Source organism: Vipera ursinii, assembly GCF_947247035.1.
Source record: "Vipera ursinii genome assembly, chromosome: 2".
Taxonomy (NCBI): Eukaryota; Metazoa; Chordata; class Lepidosauria; order Squamata; family Viperidae; genus Vipera; species Vipera ursinii.
This window is the reverse complement of record NC_139513.1, coordinates 2933574-2955327: the sequence shown is the minus strand read 5'-3', so window position 1 is coordinate 2955327 and position 21754 is coordinate 2933574. Positions and strand designations below refer to the sequence as shown.

The following is a 21754-nucleotide window of genomic DNA, read 5'->3' as shown; positions in this document are numbered from 1 at the left end:
TTAAATTGAAAAAAAATCCTTTCCATCAAGAGATTAGTATTTCAACTAGCAATAGGAATAGCACTTGGACTTACATACCGCTTTACAGTGCTTTACAACCCCCTCTAAGCGGTTTACAGAGTCAGCCTATTGCCCCCAACAATCTGAGTCCTCATTGTACCAACCTCAGGAGGATGGAAGGCAGAGTCAACCTTAAGCTGGTCAGGATGAAACTCCTGGCAGTGGGCAGAGTTTGCCTACAAACCTGCATTCTAACCATTGTGCTGTCACTTGGGAAAGAAGCCTCGGATTTGTTTGGTCTTCCTTATTGGAACCTTGACACCTATATTTTCCAAGTAGCTGGAAAAAAGTCCTACCCCTGACAAATAAATATTCTTCCTTCCTAAAAAGTGACATAGATCAGGGAGAAGCAGGAATAGATTAATGAGCCATTGAGAATTGAACTGTTGGCAGCTGGTAGTCAGCAGAAGTAGCCTACAGTACTGCATTGTAAAAACTGTGCCACCATGCCTCTTATTAAGTGAATGAATGGATGCTAAAGAAAGCTGAAATACTGGGATATTTGGCTACCATAGTTGTTATTTGCTTACAGAGAAGTACCCCAAGTATCTAGAGCAGTATTCTGCAACTTTCGTAACTGTAAGATAAGTGGACTTCCGTTCCCAGAATTCCTCATGGTGAGTGCGGAATTTTGGGAGTTGAAGTCCACAAAATTTAGGGTTGAAAATTGAAAAACACTCCTCTAGACTAGAGCAGCCATGTCAAACTCGCGACATCACATGACGTGCCACATATCATGACTTTTTCCCCATTGTTAGCAATTGGGTGGGCTTGGTTTCCTTGTGATGCATCTGGCCCATGGGCTGGCAGTTTGACATGCCCGCTCTAGAGGATTTCGATGCTTGGCACCTGCTTCATATTTATGATGGTTGCAGTGTTCCAGGGTCATGTGATCCCCTTTTGCGACTTTCGGACAAGCAATGACGAAGAGGAAGCCAGATTCACTTAACAAAACTATTACTAACTTAACAACTGCAGTGATGGCAAGAAAGGTTGTAAAATGGGCCAAAACTCACTTAATATCTCTCTATCTTACCAATGGAAAATTGGCGCTCAATTGCAGTCAAAAGCCGAGGACTACCTGAATGGAGCTAAGTGTTTGTGCACTGATGAGGTTAGCTAGTTTGGTAATAAAACATCTGCAAGAAAACTACCAAGCTCAGAGAGAACGCAGGAGCCCTCATTTCAACCCTGAGCTACAAATGTTCTCCAAGAAAAATGTAATCTGGCTTAGAAAATGGGAAAAATGATTTTTATTTTCTTTTATGTTATACTTTATTTTATAAATAAAAATGGGATCAAAAATCATGTGAACCTTTACCTAGGTCATCAGTAGGCATTTTTTTTCCCATGCCAGTCTCTGTCTGGCCCTCCAGAAGATTTCCCGATTCCAACTGAAGTTGGTAGAATTTCTCTTGGATCTGCCATTCAGGTGCCTAAAATTAGACACAGGCAGCAAATCTAACTCAAGGTCACTCAAGACACTTAGAAGGATTTCTCTGGAAGAAACAAAACTTAAGAAATGAGAGCATTAAAATAAGATTCCTGCTTTACCCAAACATCCCACAAACCTTGGCACAGAGGAAACCAGATTTGCCTCAAAGGACGTGAGGTCAAATATGTGAGATTTCAGAAACATGACTTCTTCCCTCCTGGACCTGCTTTTGAAGCCACGTTGATGGCAAACCTTTTAGAGACCGAGTGCCGCACTGCAACCCAAAACCCACTTACGTATCATTGGTGCCGAGTGGGCATGACCCATTGGGTGGGCGTGGCTGCAGTGGTAACGGCAGACTGGGTGGGACTAAAAAGTTCAATCAATCAATTCCAACTTTGCGAGATCTTTCCGCCCCCCCCCACCAAGAAGTTGAAATTGATTGATTGAACGTTTGTGGGGGTTTTTTGCACACAGTGGTGGAGGCCTAAAGTGAAAAGGTTTTATAAAACCCAGCTGAAACCCTAGGACTGACGGCGTAACATGAGTGCCCACTGAGAGGGCTCTACGTGCAACCAGTCAGAAATGGTGTCGGATCTCCATGGTGTGTATGTTTGTAGGGTGGGGTTGGACCAGATGACCTATAAGCAGTGCTTTTTTTTTGTAAAAGAAAAAGGTGCCGGAACTCACACATGTCATACAACCCACCTTGCCTACCCTACAAGGTTCCATCCAAAAAAGGTGCCGGAACTCCGTTCTGAGCGTTCTATGAGAAAAAAAGCCCTGCCTATAAGGTACCTTCCAACTCTGTTATTCTATGTCTTATTCTATGTTTTTTTCCCTTTTGTAACAGCCTCTATGAAAAAAAAAGAAAAGAAAAGAAAGGAGGGCAACAAGACGCTTTTGGAGAGGACACGACAGCCTCTCACGGAAAATGCAGCCTTTCTCTTCTCGTTACCTTGCGCACCTGCGTTGCACAAGGCATCCACCAGGGGGCTCCCTCAGCCAAACGATGGGAACACAGCTGGCTTTCCGGAGGAGGAGCAGAGAAGGAAAGGACATCACAGCCTCTCTAGGACGCTGCACTCTGTCCCCATCATCCTTTGCTGCAGGTAAAAAAGGGGGAGGGCTGCGGGGATGTCTTGCAGGGGAGACAGCCAGATGTGGCCCTAAGGGAGGAGAAGGGGGGGTCTCTCTTCCCATGCAAAGGGAGGCGGAGGGTCCTCGCCCTGGAGGAGGGAGGGACACATGCCAAGTCCTCATCCAGTCTTCTGAGTCCCAAGAGTGGGAGAGCCCAAATCCCATGCTCCCCAGCAGCCCCTTTCCATGCACCCAACAGGCCATTGGGGGGGGAGTGGGAAGCAGAGGACCAGACCAGCCTTGTTGCTCCCTCCTCGTCGGAACTCAGGATTCCCAGGAAAGAGATGGGGACTGGGGAAGTCCTTCCCGCCTGCTTTTCTGGGAACAGCTGGAGGTGGGGGAGGGAGGAAGGGGAGGAGAAGGAAGATTTGCCTTGCAAATCTCAAGCAAGAGATAAGAAAAGCTTTGCAAGACAGAAGACACCCGGTCCGGATTCGCACTAGGTGCTGGATGAGGCTCAAAAGAGCCAAATCCTTCACAATGAAACCTGTCTTGGGAGGGGGAGTGAAGCAGGACAGTATCTCCAGACCCTGTTTGGGGGGTGAAGTTGGCTCCTTCCTTTGGCTGACCCTTTGGGGCTTCAAGGCATGTTGTGTGAACCTGCCTGCATGTAAGAGTCTGGCTTGGCCCTCCAAAAGTCAGTCCTGAAAAAGGGTAATGGAGCATCCTAACCCAGGGACATGCTCTTGCCTTTCATTTGAGGTGAACTGAAGTTTCATGGTTTGCTAATTTGTTTGGAGTTTTGACATGTTGTGTGAAACCTGCTTGGAAGTGAATGTAGGTTTAGTATTTTTTTTTCTTTGTGAAACAAAATAGAAAATGCTCCAAATATATTTATTCAGCCTTCCAAATCCTTGTTGGAAGTCAAACTCTAGAGTGCAGAGACGAGCAACAAGATGATTGGGGGAGCTGGGATGGGGGGCTGGAAGCTAAACCTTTCAATTTTAATGAAAAGAAGGACTAGGGGTGACATGTTAGCAGTATTCCAATATCTAAGCCTATTCTCCAAATCACCAGAAGGCAGACCTAGAAACAGTGGATGGAAACTAATCAAGGAGAAAACCAACCTAGAACCAAGGAGAAATTTCCTGACAATTAGAACAATTAACCAGTGAAACAGCTTGCCTTCAGATGTTCTAGATGCTCCATCACTGGCGGTTTTTAAGAAGAGACTGACCAGTTATTTGAAGGAAAAGGTGTAGGGTCTCCTGATTGAGTGGGGGGAGAATGGAATAGAACGGGGGAGTGGAGTGGAGTATAATAGCAGAGTTGGAAGGAACCTTGGAGGCTTTCTAGTCCAACCCCCTACTCAGACATGAAACCCTATACCATTTCAGACAAATGATTGTCCAGTCTTTTCTTTAAAACACCCAGTGTTGGAGCATTCACAACTTCTGGACGCAAGTCGTTCCATTAATTAATTGTTCTCCTTAACTCTAGATTGCTTCTCTCCTTGATTAGATTAGGGTTGGATTAGAAGACCTCCAAGGTCCCTTCCATCTCTATTATTCAGTTCTGTTCTGAATTTATTTTCTTTTCCATCTTAGACACACAAACTGGAAGCCATTTGTACGCATGTATAGATAAAATGATGTCTCGGCTAAAGAGGGCTGAATGTCTAACTATCACCACAGCTGCAGCAAGAGAAACAGTCCTTTGAATGAAAAGTTGCTTGGAGATTCACATAAGAGTCCTTGGACCCATCTGGAGTTGCGTTACAGGATAGAGAAAGAATGGAGACCCAACCTTTAGCAAGTGAGGGAACTGGAAAAGGCCTTTCAGCTGTTCGGCCTGGGAGCTGTGAGGAGACCTGGGCAAGAAGTGGGCAGAAGATGCTGGAAGAAGACACCATCGTCCCTTCAGAAGTTCAGTCCTGGAACTTCAGGAGCGTCCGATATCAGGCTTCTGAGGATCCCCGAGGACTTTGCAGCCGACTCCATGACTTTTGTAATCGATGGTTCAAAGCAGAAAAGCACACCAAAGCCCAGATGCTGGACCTGGTTGTTCTGGAGCAGTTTCTGGCCCTTCTGCCCGTTAAGATGGAGAACTGGGTGCGAGAGTGTGGAGCAGAGACCAGCTCCCAGGCGGTGGCCCTGGTGGAAGGCCTCCTCTTGAGCCAGGCAGGGGAGCAGAAGGAGCAGGTGAGAGACCTTCACTTTGGGAGCCCAGAAGGGGATGACTGGAATAAAGAATGTGGTTGAATTCTTCACCCCTCCCTTCCAGAGTCCCAAAGCTGCTTTTTTCACAAGGCAACTAGTCTTTCTTTTTTTTTTTTTGAAGATGTTTCTCTTCTCATCCAAGGATCTTCTTCAGCTCTGATGGGATGCTGGGGAATGGAAGGATTTTTACTCCTTGCAGACAGCTGGTTGTTTGCATTCTTTTAGAGTCATTGAGGCAACTTGGAGGTTTATTTGTGTCCTCAGCATCAGCTGAGTGGTGCAAATGGGTGTGGAGCTGAAAGGATTGTATATTACACTGGAGATAGATGATGTTAAACAGCCCTCTCTCAATGGAGGGGGAGGGATATGACATCATCTATCTCCAGTCTACAACACAGTCCTTTCAGCAGTTCCAAGAAGGCTCCACACCCATTTGCACTACTCAGGTGATCTTGAGGACACAGATAAACCTCCAAGTGGCCTCAATGTCTCTAAAAGAATGCAAATGACCAGCTATCTGCAAGGAATATAAATCCATTCCCCACCATCCAGTCAGAGCAGAAGAAGCTTCTGGATGAGAAGTGAAACAGCTTCAAAGAAAAACAAGAAAGTCCAGTTGCCTCATGAAAAGCACCTTTGGGACAAACGTACCTGGATGACTGAGAATCTCCACAGACATATCCCTACTAGGGGTTTCTGGAAATTATAATAAGTGGAGATGTTTCACTAATTCTTGTAGGATACTGTTTCATTACCTGTTATATAAAATTGGTGACAGACATTCGTTTCTTATTTTCCAGCCTCACTGATAAAATTTGGAGGCTTTCAAGAATCCACTTTGTGTTGTGTGATGTCCACTAATTCTTCCTTTCTCCTGTCTCCTGTTTCAAGTCTTTCACAAACAACATCAGAGATTCTGAGCAAAAAAGGAATCCATCAAATTCTCCTCAGGAGTTGTTTTTGAGGAGCATTTCTCTGGAAGATCCAAGTCTGGACACCTTGGGAGGTAATCAAAGGTCCTCAATTCTCCAGAAAGTCCCAAACTCCTCTTCTGTAAAATGTCTCTTCCTATGTTATTAATTATGCTTTTTAAAATTCTGTTTTTCCTCACAGGGAAGACTCCAGTGGAGTTGTCGACTCTGTATGGTGCAGCTGAGACAGTGGTCGAACCTGCAATTCAAGTAAGAGGAGCAAATTCACTAATCAAATAGAATAACAGAGTTGGAAGGGACCTAGTTCATCTATGTCAGCGGTAGGGAACCTTGGCACTTTTATGACTTGTGGACTTCCATTCCCAGAATTCCTGAGTCAGCTTGGCTGGTGTAGGCCAACCCCCGCCCAAGCAGGAGACCCTATACAATTTTTGACAGATGGCAGTCCAGTCTCTTCTTGAAAGCCTCCAGTGATGAAGCTCCCACAACTTTTGAAGGCAAACTGTTCCATCAGTTGATTGTTCTCACTGTCAGAAAATTTCTCCTTATTTCTAGATTGAATCTCTCCTTGATCAGTTTCCATCCGTTATTCCTTGTCTGGCCTTCAGGTGCTTTGGAGAATAGGTTGATCCCCTCCTCTCGGTGACAGCCCCTCAAATATTGGAAGACTGCTTTCATATCACCCCTGGTCTTTCTCTTCACTAGACTAGCCATGCCCAGTTCCTGTAACCGTTCTTCCTATGTTTGAGCCTCCAGTCCCCTAATCATCTTTTGTTGTTCTTCTCTGCATTTTTTCTAGAGTCTCAACGTCTTTTTTGTACTATGGTGACCAAAACTGGATGCAGTATTCTATGTATGGTCTTACTAAAGGCTTACTTATTAGATTCAAATTCTCCCTTTCCTTCAGGAAGTCACAATGGTATACAGAACACTCTTTCCTTCCATTCTCTAAGAAAAGTGCAGAGAAGAGCAACAAAGATGACCAGAGGTTTAGAGGCTACACTGTACAATGAATGATTGTGGAAACTAGATATGTCTAGTCTAGGAAAACAAAGGATTGGGGTGACATGACAGCAGTCATAGCCAAGAGGGGATCAAGCCATTCTCCAAAGCAACTGAGAGCAACAACAAAAGTAGCAAATGGAAGATTATCAAGGGGAGAAGCAACTTAGAACTAAGGAGGAATTTCCTGAGAACAATTAATCATTGGAACGGCTTGCCTCCAGAAGCTGTGGATGCTCCATCAGTGGAGGTTTTCAAGAAGAGATTAAACAAATATTTCTCCAGAATGGTATAGGGCCTCCTGCTTGAGCAGAGGGTTGGAATAGAGGACCTCCAAGGACCCTTCCATCTCTGATACTCTATGTTTCTATAATTCTTTCTTCTTCCGGCTTGGATATTTTTGTATTCCTGAGAAACATGGTATGGGAATAGAAGATTCAAGGAGCTCTCAGTCGCCTTAGGCCCCTCTGAGGTCTATTGTTTGGATATATTATGGATTGTAAAATCTACCTTGAGATTTATATTAAGACAACTTTTTTTAAGACCAGTACTTACTGTAAGTCCCCCCTCTTATACATACTTATCCTACTATTAGTTTACGGACACTCTTGAGTCCTTCAAGACATAAGAGTATCAGATGGGCAGCAAGTGCTAAACTGCACCTATTCTTTTTGTAATTCTTTGACCTGGAATTGTGCAAGATTGTTGAAAAATCAATAAGTACTCAAATGGCGCAATACCGTTTTTAAAAAGCCTTGTCTACAACCAGCGAAAAATTAAAAGATAAGGCAGAAGGTTAAAATCCAATGAAGGTAGCCAAATAGAAAAATCTCTAAGTAAAAATTGTTATGTATGTAATCAAAGAACTTTTGACTTGCAAAATAATTTCTAATCCTCTGACTTGTGTCTGGATTTGGAGGCCAAACTATCCTGCTTTGTAAAATTTCCTTCAATCCTAGGAATTTTTCTCCGTTTTCTCATCCTCACTTCAGCCAATGACTCAAATAGATGATAGATGAAATGATTGATTGATTGATTGATTGATTGATTGATTGAGATAGAAAGAGAGAGAGACAGAAAGAAAGAGAGAGAGATATATGAGAGAGTGATGTTAGATAAATAGATAGAGATGAGAGAGAAATAATAGAGACGGACAGACAGATGATAGAGATGATACATAGATAGATAGATAGATAGATAGATAGATAGATAGATAGATAGATAGATAGATAGATAGATAGAAAGATCCATAAGGAAACTAGGATTACTTTCACTGAATGGCACTGAATGTCTTGCCACGTCAATCATTGATTAAGCTTGCCTGAACTATTTCTTCACTCAAAGGATTTTCATCTGTTTTTATCATCTAAAACTTGGAATCCTACCAAGCGCAGCCATTCAACTTAGTGCATATCTTTGCTTTGGGAATTTGTACATAATGAGATAGACCTTACAAATCCTCCTTGACCTTTTTCAGTTCTTTGTTTCCTTGTGCAGGAGGGTCTTGTGTCCTTCGAGGAGGTGGCTGTGTATTTCTCCAAGGAGGAGTGGTCTCAGCTGGATTCTGACCAAAAAGCGCTCTATTGGGAAGTCATGCTGGAAAATTATAGGAATGTGGCCTCTCTGGGTAAGCAAGTTTGCTACTCGCCCGTCAGAGAGTTTAGTAATTAAATGCCATCTGCTTTTTCTTATTAAAAAGTCTCCAAACAGATGTCATCTCTAGCCTTTTTCTATTCCAAGGAAGTTTATCTATCTATCTATCTATCTACCTATCTATCTATCTATCTATCTATCTATCATCTATCCATCCATCATTATCCATCCATCTATCTATCTGTCTCTCTGTCTATCTATCTGTCTGTCTGTCTGTCTATCTATCTATCATATTCATCATATTCATCCTCTCTATTTGTGTGTCTGTGTGTCCATCCATCTGTCTCACCCACCCACCCACTTATCTATCTATCTATCCATCCACCTATTCATCTGTCTCTGTCTCTCCCTCACCCACCCCCAGCCATGTGATTTTGGGAAGAGAAAATTGGAAATATTTGGGCCAGGAAGAAAATAGACAAGTTTCAAATTGGATTTATTTCTCATGAGTCTCTGCTGGTTATTGACCACCCCTCTTTCCAATAAATGTTAGGTTTTCTCCTAAAACCTCCCTGAATGTTTCCTCTGATGTTTCCTTTACTGCTCTTTATGTTGAATGGTTTTTCTATCTGTAATGATGGCATTTGGAAGTCCTAATAGTGTTACAGGGATTTGGCTATTAGAAAATTGGGCTCTCTGATGGGACAGGTTCTCAAGTAATGGGACCTTCCACTCCAGGGGTTCTTCCCACCCACCCCCAACTTTCTCCAAGGCTTCCTTTTGTAAGTTCTGCCCGGAAAATGCAGGGGCATCTAAGGATGAATGAACATACCCCGTCTGAGTACTATTTTTTTTCAGTGCAGGGCTCCCTCCCTGAGATGAGTTCCCAGGTTCAAATCCATCAGCATGTCCAGATTGAAATTAAACCAATGGGTCCCCGATTGTCAAGCCCATTATTAAATAGAGGTAGTTGTCAAAAATCCCTCTTGCTTCCTTGGAACTGAATCTGAGCAGTAGACCAGACGGTGCCCCACCTCAAAAGTCTAAATCAGAGGTCCCCAACTTTTCTGGGTTGGCGGCCTGGAGGGAAAAGGAGGGGCAGGTGTCTTTATACGGTCATGCGCACATGCAAATGGGGCCACGTGGACAAAAAATAGTCATAGCAACGCTAAGGTCCATGTGATACGACAATGTTAACACCCATGTTACACGGTAATGCTAAGGCCCACGTGACGCTCACCGTGATGCTAGCGCCTGCATGATACTCGTGGCAACACTAGCGCCCCAGCAATGCTCATGGTGATGCTAACATGAGTGGGAGGGTGCGCGCACACACACACATGCACACTGGCAAGGCACTCATGTAGCCCGGTGGACAACAGAGATGGCCCGGTAGTGGGCCACGGCCCAAAGGTTGGGGACCCCTGGTCTACATGATTGTAATAAGTGAGCATATTTGCAGCTCATGGTTGAAATGAGGGACCCTTGGTGCTTTCTGAGCTTGGTTGTTTTCTTACCGATGTTTCATTACCTAATCTGGGTAACATCATCAGTGCCAGTAAGGAGTGAGAACAAACCCTACTCCTTACTAGCACTGATGATGTTATCTAGTTTGGGTAATGAAACATCTGCAAGAAAACAAGTAAGCTCAGAGAGCAGAACCCCTCAGGTTTTTCATTCTGCATCAGCTCTTATATCAACCCAATTGTAAGGAGCTGCCTCAGCTAAGCCACCCAATAAAGCAGAATTCTTGAAACAGGCATTGTCTCAAAAGGAACTTTTATTAGGTGCTAGTGATAGCAGGGAAAACAAGACGAGGTCTGAGGAAAAACCTGTGGAAGCGAAGTAATAAAAGCATTATTCAATACTTCTCCCCCCAGAGTCCAGAGTTCATTTGAATTCCAGCCAACCCACAGGTGGAATAGTGTTTTAACTGGCTTCTTTGGCACATTCTTTCAAGGTCTCTCTCACTTTCATTTGCTTCTGGCTCCAAGCACAACCATCTCTCAGATAAGGGTGATACATTCCATCCCCTGGGGGAAGGGCACCATAGCAGGACAGTGCAAAATATCTCCCTCCCAACAGAATGGCAGGCCACAAAGAAAAGTTACAGATTCAGCAATAGGCATAAGGAAACAATTATATTCTTTGGGGACCTGACACCGATACCAGGCATCGCCAACATGTTTTGAACATACCCTGATAGCCACAGGCAGAAGAATCACAAAAAGAGCTAAAAGGAAGTAGAGAGGGTGGGGGCATAATTAATGTTCAAATAAGAGATGCAACAATGAGGGGTCTTGATCCTGTTTGCATCTCACTTTATGTCAACTGTTCTTTTTTTCTTTTTTTTCTGCTCCAAGGAGGTGATAAATGGAAGAGGATGGATTCTTGCCTAGAATCAGCAGCTGCATTGCAAAAAGGCAGAATGAAACATACAGAGACATTTTTTGGAAAGCAAAGTTCTGAGGAAAAACAATTAAAGAGGGAGCTAGAGAAATGCTCTACTTTACCACATGTAGCTGTCAGTGACTTCTCTGGCAAAGATGATCAGCCAGAAAAAGAGGCTTGTGCAAAAATACCCACAGACGAATCAGGATTATACGACTGTTGCGGAAGCCACACGATAGAGAAACCAAATGAACGTGAAAAACGTTTCCAAAGGACCTTCTCGGTTACTTTGCCTCAGAGAATACAAGGAGAGAAACCATGTCAATGTCTGGATTGTGGAAAAAGCTTCAGAGACTCAAATTATCTTACTTCCCATAAAAGGATCCACACAGGAGAAAAACCGTACAAATGCAGAGTATGCGGAAAGGGTTTTGGTTTTCCACAAAACCTCACTTCCCATTTTAGGAGTCACACAGGCGAGAAATCATATGAATGTCCCAAACGTGGAACGACCTTCAGTCAAAAATATCAGTATACTGTACATAACCGATACCACACTGGACAGAAACCATATAAATGTACGGAGTGTGGAAAACACTTCACTAATTCAAGTTCCCTCGCTTACCATAACAGAATCCACACTGGAGAAAAACCATATAAATGCCCGGAGTGTGGAAAGAGCTTCAGAGCTTCAAGTTATCTTACTGCTCACAAAATGACCCATACCGGGGAGAAACCCTACAAATGCAAGAACTGTCCAAAAAGCTTCAGACGAAAATGTCAATATATTGTACATAACAGAATCCATACTGGGGAGAAACCGTATAAATGTGTGGAGTGTGGAAAATGCTTCACAAATTCAGGTAATCTTACTGCTCACAAAATGATCCATACCGGGGAGAAACCCTACAAATGCAAGAACTGTGCAAAAAGCTTCAGACAAAGATGTACTTATATTGTACATAACAGAATCCACACTGGAGAAAAACCATATAAATGTCAGGAGTGTGGAAAGGACTTCAGAATTTCAACTTCTTTTATTGCTCACAAAATGACCCATACCGGGGAGAATCCCTACAAATGCAAGACCTGTGCAAAAAGCTTCAAACAAAGATGTAATTATATTGTACATAACAGAATCCACACTGGGGAGAAACCATATAAATGTGTGGAGTGTGGAAAATGCTTCATAAGTTCAAGTTATCTTACTTCTCACAAAATGATCCATACCGGGGAGAAACCCTACAAATGTAAGAACTGTGCAAAAAGCTTCAGACGTAGATGTAATTATATTGTACATAACAGAATCCACACTGGAGATAAACCATATAAATGTACAGAGTGTGGAAAATGCTTCACTAATTCAGCTTCCCTCACTGATCATAAAAGAATCCACACTGGAGAAAAACCGTATGAATGCAAGGAATGCGGAAAGAGCTTCCGTTCTGCAAAAAACCTTACTTCCCATGCAAGGATTCATACAGGACAGAAACCATATAAATGCCAGGAGTGTGGGAAATGCTTCACTAGTTCAAAGTACATCACTATCCATAAAATAATCCACACTGGGGGAAAACCATCTAAATGCTAGGAGTGTGGAAAGGACTTCAGAATTTCAGCTTCTCTTACTGCTCACAAAAATGACCCATACTAGGGAGAAACTCTACAAATGCAAGAACTGTGCAAACAGCTTCAAACAAAGATGTAATTATATTGTTGTTGTTAGTTGCGAAGTCGTGTCCGACCCATCGCGACCCTATGGACAATGTTCCTCCAGGCCTTCCTGTCCTCTACCATCTTCTGGACTCCATTGAAGCTCACGCCTACTGCTTCAGTGACTCCATCCAGCCACCTCATTCTCTGTCCCCGTCTTCTATTGCCCTCAATCTTTCCCAGCATTAGGCTCTTCTCCAGTGAGTCCTTCCTACTCATTAGGTGGCCAAAGTATTTGAGTTTTAGCTTTAGGATCTGGCCTTCTAAAGAGCAGTCAGGGTTGATCTCCTCTAGGACTGACCAGTTTGATCGCCTTGCCGTCCAAGGGACTCGCAGGAGTCTTCTCAGCACCATAGTTCAAAGGCTTCAATTCTTTGGCGCTCAGCCTTTCTTATGGTCCAGCTTTCACTGCCATACATTGCAACTGGGAAGACCATAGCCTTGACTATACGCACTTTTGTTGACAGGGTGATGTCTCTGCTTTTTAGTGTGCTGTCTAGATTTGCCATGGCTTTCCTCCCAAGGAGCAAGCGTCTTTTAATTTCTTGGCTACAGTCCCCATCTGCAGTGATCTTGGAGCCCAGGAAAATAAAATCTGTCACTACCTCCATTTCTTCCCCATCTATTTGCCAGGAATTGAGAGGACCAGATGCCATGATCTTGGTTTTCTTAATGTTTAGTTTCAACCCAAGTTTTGCACTCTCCTTCACTCGCAACAAGAGGCTCTTTAGTTCCTCTTCACTTTCTGCCATTAGAGTGGTATCATCTGCATATCTTAGGTTGTTGATGTTTTTTCCGGCAATCTTAATTCGAACTTTTGATTCATCTAGCCCTGCCTTTCTCATGATGTGCTCTGCATATAAGTTAAATAGGCAAGGCGACAGTATACAGCCTTGCCGGACTCCTTTCCCAATTTTGAACCAATCAGTGGCTCCGTGTCCAGTTCTCACTGTTGCTTCTTGGCCCGCATATAGGTTTCTCAAGAGACAAATAAGATGGTCTGGTATGCCCATCTCTTTAAGGACTTGCCACAGTTTGTTATGATCCACACAATCAAAGGCTTTAGCATAGTCAATGAAGCAGAAGTAGATGTTTTTCTGGAACTCTCTAGCTTTCTCCATGATCCAGCGTATGTTAGCAATTTGATCTCTAGTTCCTCTGCCTCTTCGAAATCCTGCCTGTACTTCTGGTGGTTCTCGATCCACATACTGCTGGAGTGTAGCTTGTAGAATTTTAAGCATAACTTTACTAGCATGAGAAATGAGTGCAATGGTGCGATAGTTTGAACATTCTTTGGCACTGCCTTTCTTTGGAATTGGAATGTAAACTTATCTTTTCCAATCCTGTGGCCACTGTTGAGTTTTCCAAATTTGCTGGCAAATTGAGTGTAGCACTTTTACTGCATCGTCTTTTAAGATTTTGAATAGCTCAGCTGGAATACTGTCACCTCCACTAGCTTTGTTGTTGCTCAGCTTTTCTAAGGCCCACTTCACTTCACATTCTAGGATGTCTGGCTCGAGGTCAGTGACCACCTCATTGTGATTATCTGGGACGTTAAGCTCATTCTTGTATAGTTCTTCTGTGTGATTTTGCCACCTTTTCTTAATCTCTTCTGCCTCTGTTAGGTCCCTGCCATTTTGGTCCTTTATCATGCCCATTTTTGCATGAAACGTTCCTTTCATCTCTCCAATTTTCTTGAAAAGATCTCTGGTCCTCCCTATTCTATTGTTTTCTTCTATTTCTTTGCATTGTTCATTTAAGAAGGCATTCTTATCTCTTCTAGCTATTCTTTGGAATTCTGCATTTAATTGGGCATATCTTTCTTTTTCTCCCTTGCCTTTCGCTTCCCTCCTTTCCTCAGCTATTTGCAAAGCTTCCTCAGACAGCCATTTTGCTTTCTTGCATTTCTTTTTCTTTGGGATGGTTTTGGTTGCTACCTGTTGTACAATGTTGCGAAACTCTGTCCATCATTCCTCAGGCACTCTGTCTATCAGATCTAATTCCTTAAATCTATTTGTCACCTCTACTGTATATTGAACAGGAATATGATTTAATTCATACCTGACTGGCCTAGCACTTTTCCCTACTTTCTTTAATTTAAGCCTAAACTTTGCAACAAGAAGCTCTTGGTCTGAGCCACAGTCAGCTCCTGGTCTTGTTTTTACTGACTGTATAGAGCTTCTCCATCTTTGGCTGCAGAGCATATAGTCAATCTGATTTCTGTGTTGACCGTCTGGTGATGTCCATGTGTAGAGCCGTCTCTTGGGTTTTTGGAAAAGAGTGTTTGCTATGACCATCGTATTCTCTTGACAAAATTCTATCAGCCTGTGCCCTGCTTCATTTTGTACTCCAAGGCCAAACTTGCCTGTTATTCCACTTATCTTTTGGCCTCCTACTTTAGCATTCCAATCCCCCATGATGATAAGGACATCATTTCTGGGTGTTAGTTCTATAAGGTGCTGTAGGGCTTCAAAGAACCGGTCAATTTCATCCTCTTCAGCACCGGTGGTTGGGGCATAGACTTGGACTACTGTGATATTGAATGGTTTGCCTTGGATTCGAACTGAGATCATTCTGTCATTTTGAGGATTGTATCCCAGTATTGCTTTTCCTATTTTTTTATTGGCTATGAAGGCTACTCCATTTCTTCGGAGGGATTCTTGCCTGCAGTAGTATGCCTGATGGTCATCTGAATTAAATTCACCCATTCCTGTCCATTTTAGTTCACTGATACCTAAGATGTCGATGTTCAGTCTTGTCATCTCTTGTTTGACCACGTCCAGCTTGCCTTGATTCATGGATCTTACATTCCAGGTTCCTATGGAGAAAGAATCTTTACAGCATTGGACTTTCACCACCAGACATATCCACAGCTGAGCGTCCTTTCGGCTTTGGCCCAGTCGCTTCATTCTTTCTGGCGCTACTAGTACTAGCCCTCTGCTCTTCCCCAGTAGCATATTGGACGCCTTCCGACCTGAGGGGCTCATCTTCCAGCATCATATCGTTTTGCCTTTTGGTACTGTCCATAGGGTTTTCATGGGAAAGATACTGGAGTGGTTTGCCATTTCCTTCTCCAGTGGATCACGTTTTGTCAGAACTCTCTGCTATGACCTTTCCGTCTTGGGTGGCCCTGCACGGCATAGCTCATAGCTTCATTGAATTACGCAAGCCCCTTCGCCACGACAAGGCAGTAATCCATGAAGGGGAATTATATTGTACATAATAGAATTCACATTGGGGAGAAACTGTATAAATGTGTGGAGTTTGAGTAATATTCAGCATTTGTCCATACAGAGCCCTGAATATAATCTTTCTTGGAACACCCACCTCTCAATTTATTGGCCTCTAGAAGTACCTAACATAGTTACATAACAATGACTCTAGCCTTTGACTACTCTCTTTTTGCCACTTAATTTACCTCTCCATCATTGAATATTAATTACAAGGGCTGTCAACACTTTCATTTCTGCAATAGCGGTGAATATCTGTAGCTTGGGTGTGGGATCAGGATGAAGGTTTCTTCTCCGAGCTTCTGGGTTGGTTTCTGAACATTTCGTTACCAGGTTAGGTAACGTCTCCAGCAGAGTTTAGGGGATGTCAGGGTTAAGTGTTTATAAGGGCTTCAGGTGTGGGTGTGGAGAGGGTCACAGAAGAGCAACTAAGATGATCAAAGGCCTGGAAACTAAAATGGCTGCAGGACCTGGCTTTGGCTAGTCTAAAGAAAAGAAGAAACAGGTGTGACGTGATTTCAGTATTTCAGAGGCTGCCACAAAGAAGAAGGGATCAAATTATTCTGCAAAGCACCAGAGGACAGGGCAAGAAACAATAGTTGGAAACTGATCAAAGAGAGAAGCAATTTTGAATTAAGGAGAAAGTTCCTAACACTGGGGACAATTAACCAGTGGAACAACTTGCCTTCAGAAATCATGGGTGCTCCATCACTGGAGGCTTTTAAGAAGAGACTGGATAATCACTTGTCTGAGATGTTATAGGTTCTCCTGCTTGAGCAGGGGGCTACTCTATTCTTGTGATGGATCAGGTGTGAGTCATCATTGAGAGGCTTCTGATGGGTCTTGTGATGGGGAGCAATTCCATCAACAGGCACATTGACCTACAACCAGCCTATGAACTCAGAATCCAAATAAACCACAAAGCCAACCAAAGAGAGCACCGACCCTCAACCAACCCATGTAAGTCCCCCAGAAGTTCAACTCCCAGTGACCCTGACCTGATGTAGCCTCCCCATCTCAAAACCCGTCACAAGACCCTCTCTTGACATACCCACACTTGAAGCCCTTATAAACAAGGACACTTAACACTGACATCCTCTAAACTCTCCTGAAGATGTTACCTAGCCTGATAATGGAATGTTCGGAAACCAACCCACAAGCTCAGAGAACGACCTTCGCCTTCATCTCACTTTCAGTTCTCTTTTATTTAGTCTTCTGGCTTCCTCAACTCTTGGGATGATAAAAAAAAACACCATGCCAGCTTTAAAGCAAGGATGGGCAATCTCAGCTTTGCTGTCATCATGCAATTTCTTGAATAAAGGTCTCCTGGTTTTCATTCTTTTAAGGACTAATCTCCAGAATTGTTTTTATATAAAGTTTCAGTCTAATAGCTTCATTCTTCCTTTTTTAAATGCACTTTTTACTCACACAGCGCAGGACAGGAATCCGGACAATATTCCAGAGTTACAATGTCCAAGATTAAAGGTTTTCCTCTTTAGATTCCCAGTAATTTTCCCCATCTCATGACAAAACTATGGTTGAATTGGTGGTTTGGGTTGAAATCCAGCCCTGTAGATCTTTAGGAATTCCATCCAAAGCAGAGAGATTCTGATTTAGAAGGGAGTTTGAACCCCTTCTGGCTTTTGGCTGATTACTTGACTCAGCTGGCCATGGGTGCCAAAGGAAACCCTCTCTTTAAAAAGACATCAGAACTCGAGCTGAATACCCCCTCCTATTTTCCCTACAACAAATGCCCTGTGAGTGGTTTACCAAAAGCGAATGACAGGCCAAAAGTCACCCAGCTGGCTTCCATGCCTAAGAGCAGAGTTTCCCAACCTTTTGGCATTGGCGGCCTGGAGTGGGTGTGAGGGGAGAAAGAAGGGATGGTTTTCTGGGAGGGGTTAGCCCGTGTGCTCGTGCATGAACACCTGCAATGTTTGCAGCGATGCATGAGTGGAGCCATGTACACTCATGACACTCGCACGAGTGGGGCTGCTGATGCACAAGTGGGGTGACAAATGCCTGTGATGCTCATGCGAGTGGGGCCACAAATGCCTGCAATGCTCACAAATACATCCACAAATGCCTGGGGTGACACATGAGTGTGGTTACAAATGCCCGTGGCTCACATAATTGGGGCTGTGAACACCCATGACACAACACAGGTCACATGAGAGCTTGAAGATGTGCAGCCCAACCAGCCACACAAGTGGCCTGGTGGTCAATGGGCCGCAGCCTTGTGGTCCATGCGCCGCAGGTTAGGGACCCCTACCTAAGGGGAACTAGATCTCATGGTCCGCCTGTTTCAAATCCAGCACCCAAATCACTCATCATTTATTATTTATTTATTTATAAAATATATAGGCTGCCCATCTTACCTCAAGGTAACTCTGGGTGTTACCTCAAGGTAACTGAGTGGGGCCGCAAACACCCACAACACAAGTAAAGGTAAAGGTAAAGGTTCCCCCGCACATGCGTGCTAGTCGTTTCCAACTCTAGGGGCCGGTGCTCATCTCCGTTTCATAGCCGAAGAGCCAGCGCTTGTCCGAGGACGTCTCCGTGGTCATGTGGCCGGCATGACTAGACGCCAAAGGCGCACGGAACGCTGTTACCTTCCCACCGTAGTGGTCCCTATTTTTCTACTTGCATTTTTACGTGCTTTCGAACTGCTAGGTTGGCAGAAGCTGGGACAAGTAACAGGCGCTCACTCTGTTACGCGGCACTCAGGATTCGACCCGCCAAACTGCCGACCTTCTGATCGACAAGCTCAGCGTCCTAACCCACTGAGCCACCGCGTCCCTTCACAACACAAGTAGCTTGGAAAAAAGTCCCACCCCTGAAAAATAAATATTCTTCCTTCCCAAAAAGAGAAATAGATCAGGGAGAAGCAGGAAAAGATTAATGAGCCACTGAGAATTGAACTGCTGGCATCTGGTAGTCAGCAGAAGTAGCCTACAGTAAAAGGTAGTTTCCCCCGCACATGCATGCTAGTCATTTCCAACTCTAGGGGCCGATGCTCATCTCCATTTCAAAGCCGAAGAGCCAGCGCTTGTCCAAGGACGTCTCCATGGTCATGTGGCCGGCATGACTAGACGCCAAAGGCACACGGAGCGCTGTTAGCTTTCCACCGTAGTGGTCCCTATTTTTCTACTTGCATTTTTACGTGCTTTCGAACTGCTAGGTTGGCAGAAGCTGGGACGAGTAACAGGCGCTCACTCTGTTACGCGACGCTCAGGATTCGACACGCCAAACTGCCAACCTTCTGATCGACAAGCTCAGCGTCTAAACTGTGCCACCATGGATCTTATTAAATGAATGAATGAATGAATAAATAAATAAATGAATGAATGAATGAATGAGTTAATAAGTGCTAAAGAAAGCTGAAATACTGGGATATTTGGCTACCATAGTTGTTATTTGCTTACAGAGAAGTACTCCAAGCATCTAGAGCAGTATTCTTCAACTTTCATAATTGTAAGATAAGTGGACTTCTGTTCCCAGAATTCCTCATGGTGACTGCAGAATTTTGGGAGTTGAAGTCCACAAACTCTAGGGTTGCCATGATTGAAAAACATTCCTCTAGAGCAGGCATGTCAAATTCGCGACATCACATGACATCGTGCGACATATCACGACTTTTCCCCCATTGTTGGCAATGGAGTGGGTTCGGTTTCAGTGTGATGCATCTGGCCCGTGGGCTGGCATTTTGACATCCCTGCTCTAGAGGATTTCGATGCTTAGCAACTGGTTCATATTTATGATGGTTGCAGTGTTCCAGGGTCATGTGATCCCCTTTTCTGACTTTCGGACAAGCAATGACAGTGAGGAAGCCAGATTCACTTAACAACACTATTATTAACTTAACAACTGCAGCGATGGCAAGGAAGGTTGTAAAATGGGCCAAAACTCAATATCTCTCTATCTTACCAATGGAAAATTGGAGCTCAATTGTGGTCAAAAGCCGAGGACTACCTGAATGGAGCTAATTAATTTCAAGTTGCTTCTCTCTTTGGTTAGTTTCCAGCCATTGTTTCTTTTTCTTTTTTTTGTACAAGTTTTGGTGGTTGGGTACAAAAGTAAACGATTGCAAATAACAAATTATTTGTAAATAACTCAACTTGCATCAACAAAGATTCCCTTTCTGATTCCCTTAGTTTTGATATTATCCAATTAATACATTTCCAATTGTGACATAATCGATTAGAAAAATTTTCAATATATTTTCACTTATACATATCCATATCCTGTTTTTAATTTTTACCTAATTGAAATAGAATATCCCAAAATAGCCTGTGAGTTCTGACAAAACGTGATCCACTGGAGAAGGAAATGGCAACCCACTCCAGTATCTTTGCCATGAAAACCCTATGGACAGTACCGAAAGGCAATGCGATATGACGTTGGAAGATGAGCCCCTCAGGTCGCAAGGCGTCCAATATGCTACTGGGGAAGAGCAGAGGGCTAGTACTAGTAGCACCAGAAAGAATGAAGCAACTGGACCAAAGCCGAAAGGACGCTCAGCTGTGGATGTGTCTGGTGGTGAAAGGAAAGTCCGATGCTGTAAAGAATTTTTCTCCATAGGAACCTGGAATGTAAGATCCATGAATCAAGGAAAGCTGGATGTGGTCAAACAAGAGATGACAAGACTGAATATCAACACCTTAGGAATCAGTGAACTAAAATGGACAGGAATGAGTGAATTTAATTCAGATGACCATCAGGTATACTACTGCAGAATCCCTCAGAAGAAATGGAGTAGCCTTCATAGTCAATAAAAGAGTAGGAAAAGCAATACTTGGATACAGTCCTCAAAATGACAGAATGATCTCAGTTCGAATCCAAGGCAAAATGGCAGGGACCTAACAGAGGCAGAAGAGATTAAAAGAGGTGGCAAAATTACACAGAAGAACTATACAAGAATGAGCTTAACGTCCCTGACAATCACAATGAGGTGGTCACTGACTTCGAGCCAGACATCTTAGAATGTGAAGTGAAGTGGGCCTTAGAAAAGCTGAGCAACAACAAAGCTAGTGGAGGTGACAGTATTCCAGCTGAGCTATTCAAAATCTTAAAAGACGATGCAGTAAAAGTGCTACACTCAATTTGCCAGCATATTTGGAAAACTCAACAGTGGCCACAGGATTGGAAAAGGTGAGTTTACATTCCAATTCCAAAGAAAGGCAGTGCCAAAGAATGTTCAAACTATCGCACCATTGCACTCATTTCCCATGCTAGTAAAGTTATGCTTAAAATCCTACAAGCTAGACTCCAGCAGTATGTGGATCGAGAACCACCAGAAGTACAGGGAGGATTTCAAAGAGGCAGAGCAACTAGTGATCAAATTGCCAACATACACTGGATCATGCAGAAAGCTAGGGAGTTACAGAAAAACCTCTACTTCTGCTGAGCGCCAAAGAATTGAGGCCTTTCAGTTATGGTGCTGGAGAAGACTCCTGTGAGTCCCTTAGACTGCAAGGCGTTCAAACTGGTCAGTCCTAGAGGAGATCAACCCTGACTGCTCTTTAGAAGGCCAGATCCTGAAGTTGAAACTCAAATACTTTGGCCACCTAATGAGAAGGAAGGACTCACTGGAGAAGAGCCTCATGCTGGGAAAGGTGGAGGGCAAGAGAAGAAGGGGACGACAGAGAATGAGGTGGCTGGATGGAGTCACTGAAGCAGTAGGCGTGAGCTTAAATGGACTCCAGAAGATGGTAGAGGACAGGAAGGCCTGGAGGAACGTTGTCCATGGGGTCGTGATGCATCGGACACGACTTCACAACTAACAACAATACATTGACTGCCTTAAGGAGAACTTTTCTGAGAAGGGAAAACAATCAACCAATTCAAAGGAAAATAAAGGTTAATCTTTTATAAATTGTATCAAATGTAACACCAAGATGTGAGGCTATCTATTTCCTGCTCAGGCAGAAGACTCACAAATGGTAATCAACGAAGTCTTTTTTTGAAACGTTAAAAAGCTTCAGAGGAGATAGGAACATCCCAAAGTTACAAGTAAACAAGATAGTGAGGGATGTAAGGAAGTTGTTAGAATAAGTCTTTTGAAATGTTAAAAAGCTTCAAAGAAGATCTTTTAGAGAT

The 21754-nt window shown here is 43.5% G+C and overlaps 1 protein-coding gene and 1 long non-coding RNA gene across 2 annotated transcripts in view; both read left to right on the top strand.

The window, feature by feature from the left end:
• The first annotated feature begins 2575 nt into the window (after positions 1–2575).
• On the top strand, positions 2576–12430 carry LOC310635886 (uncharacterized protein). The gene is made up of 6 exons (XM_083355239.1): positions 2576–2607; positions 4183–4776; positions 5686–5800; positions 5908–5975; positions 8226–8355; positions 10685–12430. Exons 2-6 carry the CDS (start codon positions 4369–4371, stop codon positions 12301–12303), a joined length of 2340 nt encoding a protein of 779 aa, XP_083211365.1. The 5' UTR covers positions 2576–2607; positions 4183–4368; the 3' UTR covers positions 12304–12430.
• A 3038-nt stretch (positions 12431–15468) lies between these two features.
• The window catches only part of LOC310635948, a 51228-nt gene continuing 44942 nt past the window's right edge, over positions 15469–21754 (top strand). Inside the window, exon 1 of the long non-coding RNA XR_014491575.1 lies at positions 15469–16160. This is a non-coding gene — a long non-coding RNA (uncharacterized lncRNA). The remainder of the gene's footprint in view (positions 16161–21754) is intronic.

What these genes read in the sequence shown, in the direction of transcription:
- LOC310635886 (XM_083355239.1), top strand. Translation starts at nt 4,369, where the DNA reads ATGGAGACCCAACCTTTAGCAAGTGAGGGAACTGGAAAAGGCCTTTCA. An exon ending in AAGTCTGGACACCTTGGGAG is followed by an intron (nt 5,801 to 5,907) that starts GTAATCAAAGGT and finishes TTTTCCTCACAG; the next exon opens with GGAAGACTCCAGTGGAGTTG. An exon ending in TGGTCGAACCTGCAATTCAA is followed by an intron (nt 5,976 to 8,225) that starts GTAAGAGGAGCA and finishes TTCCTTGTGCAG; the next exon opens with GAGGGTCTTGTGTCCTTCGA.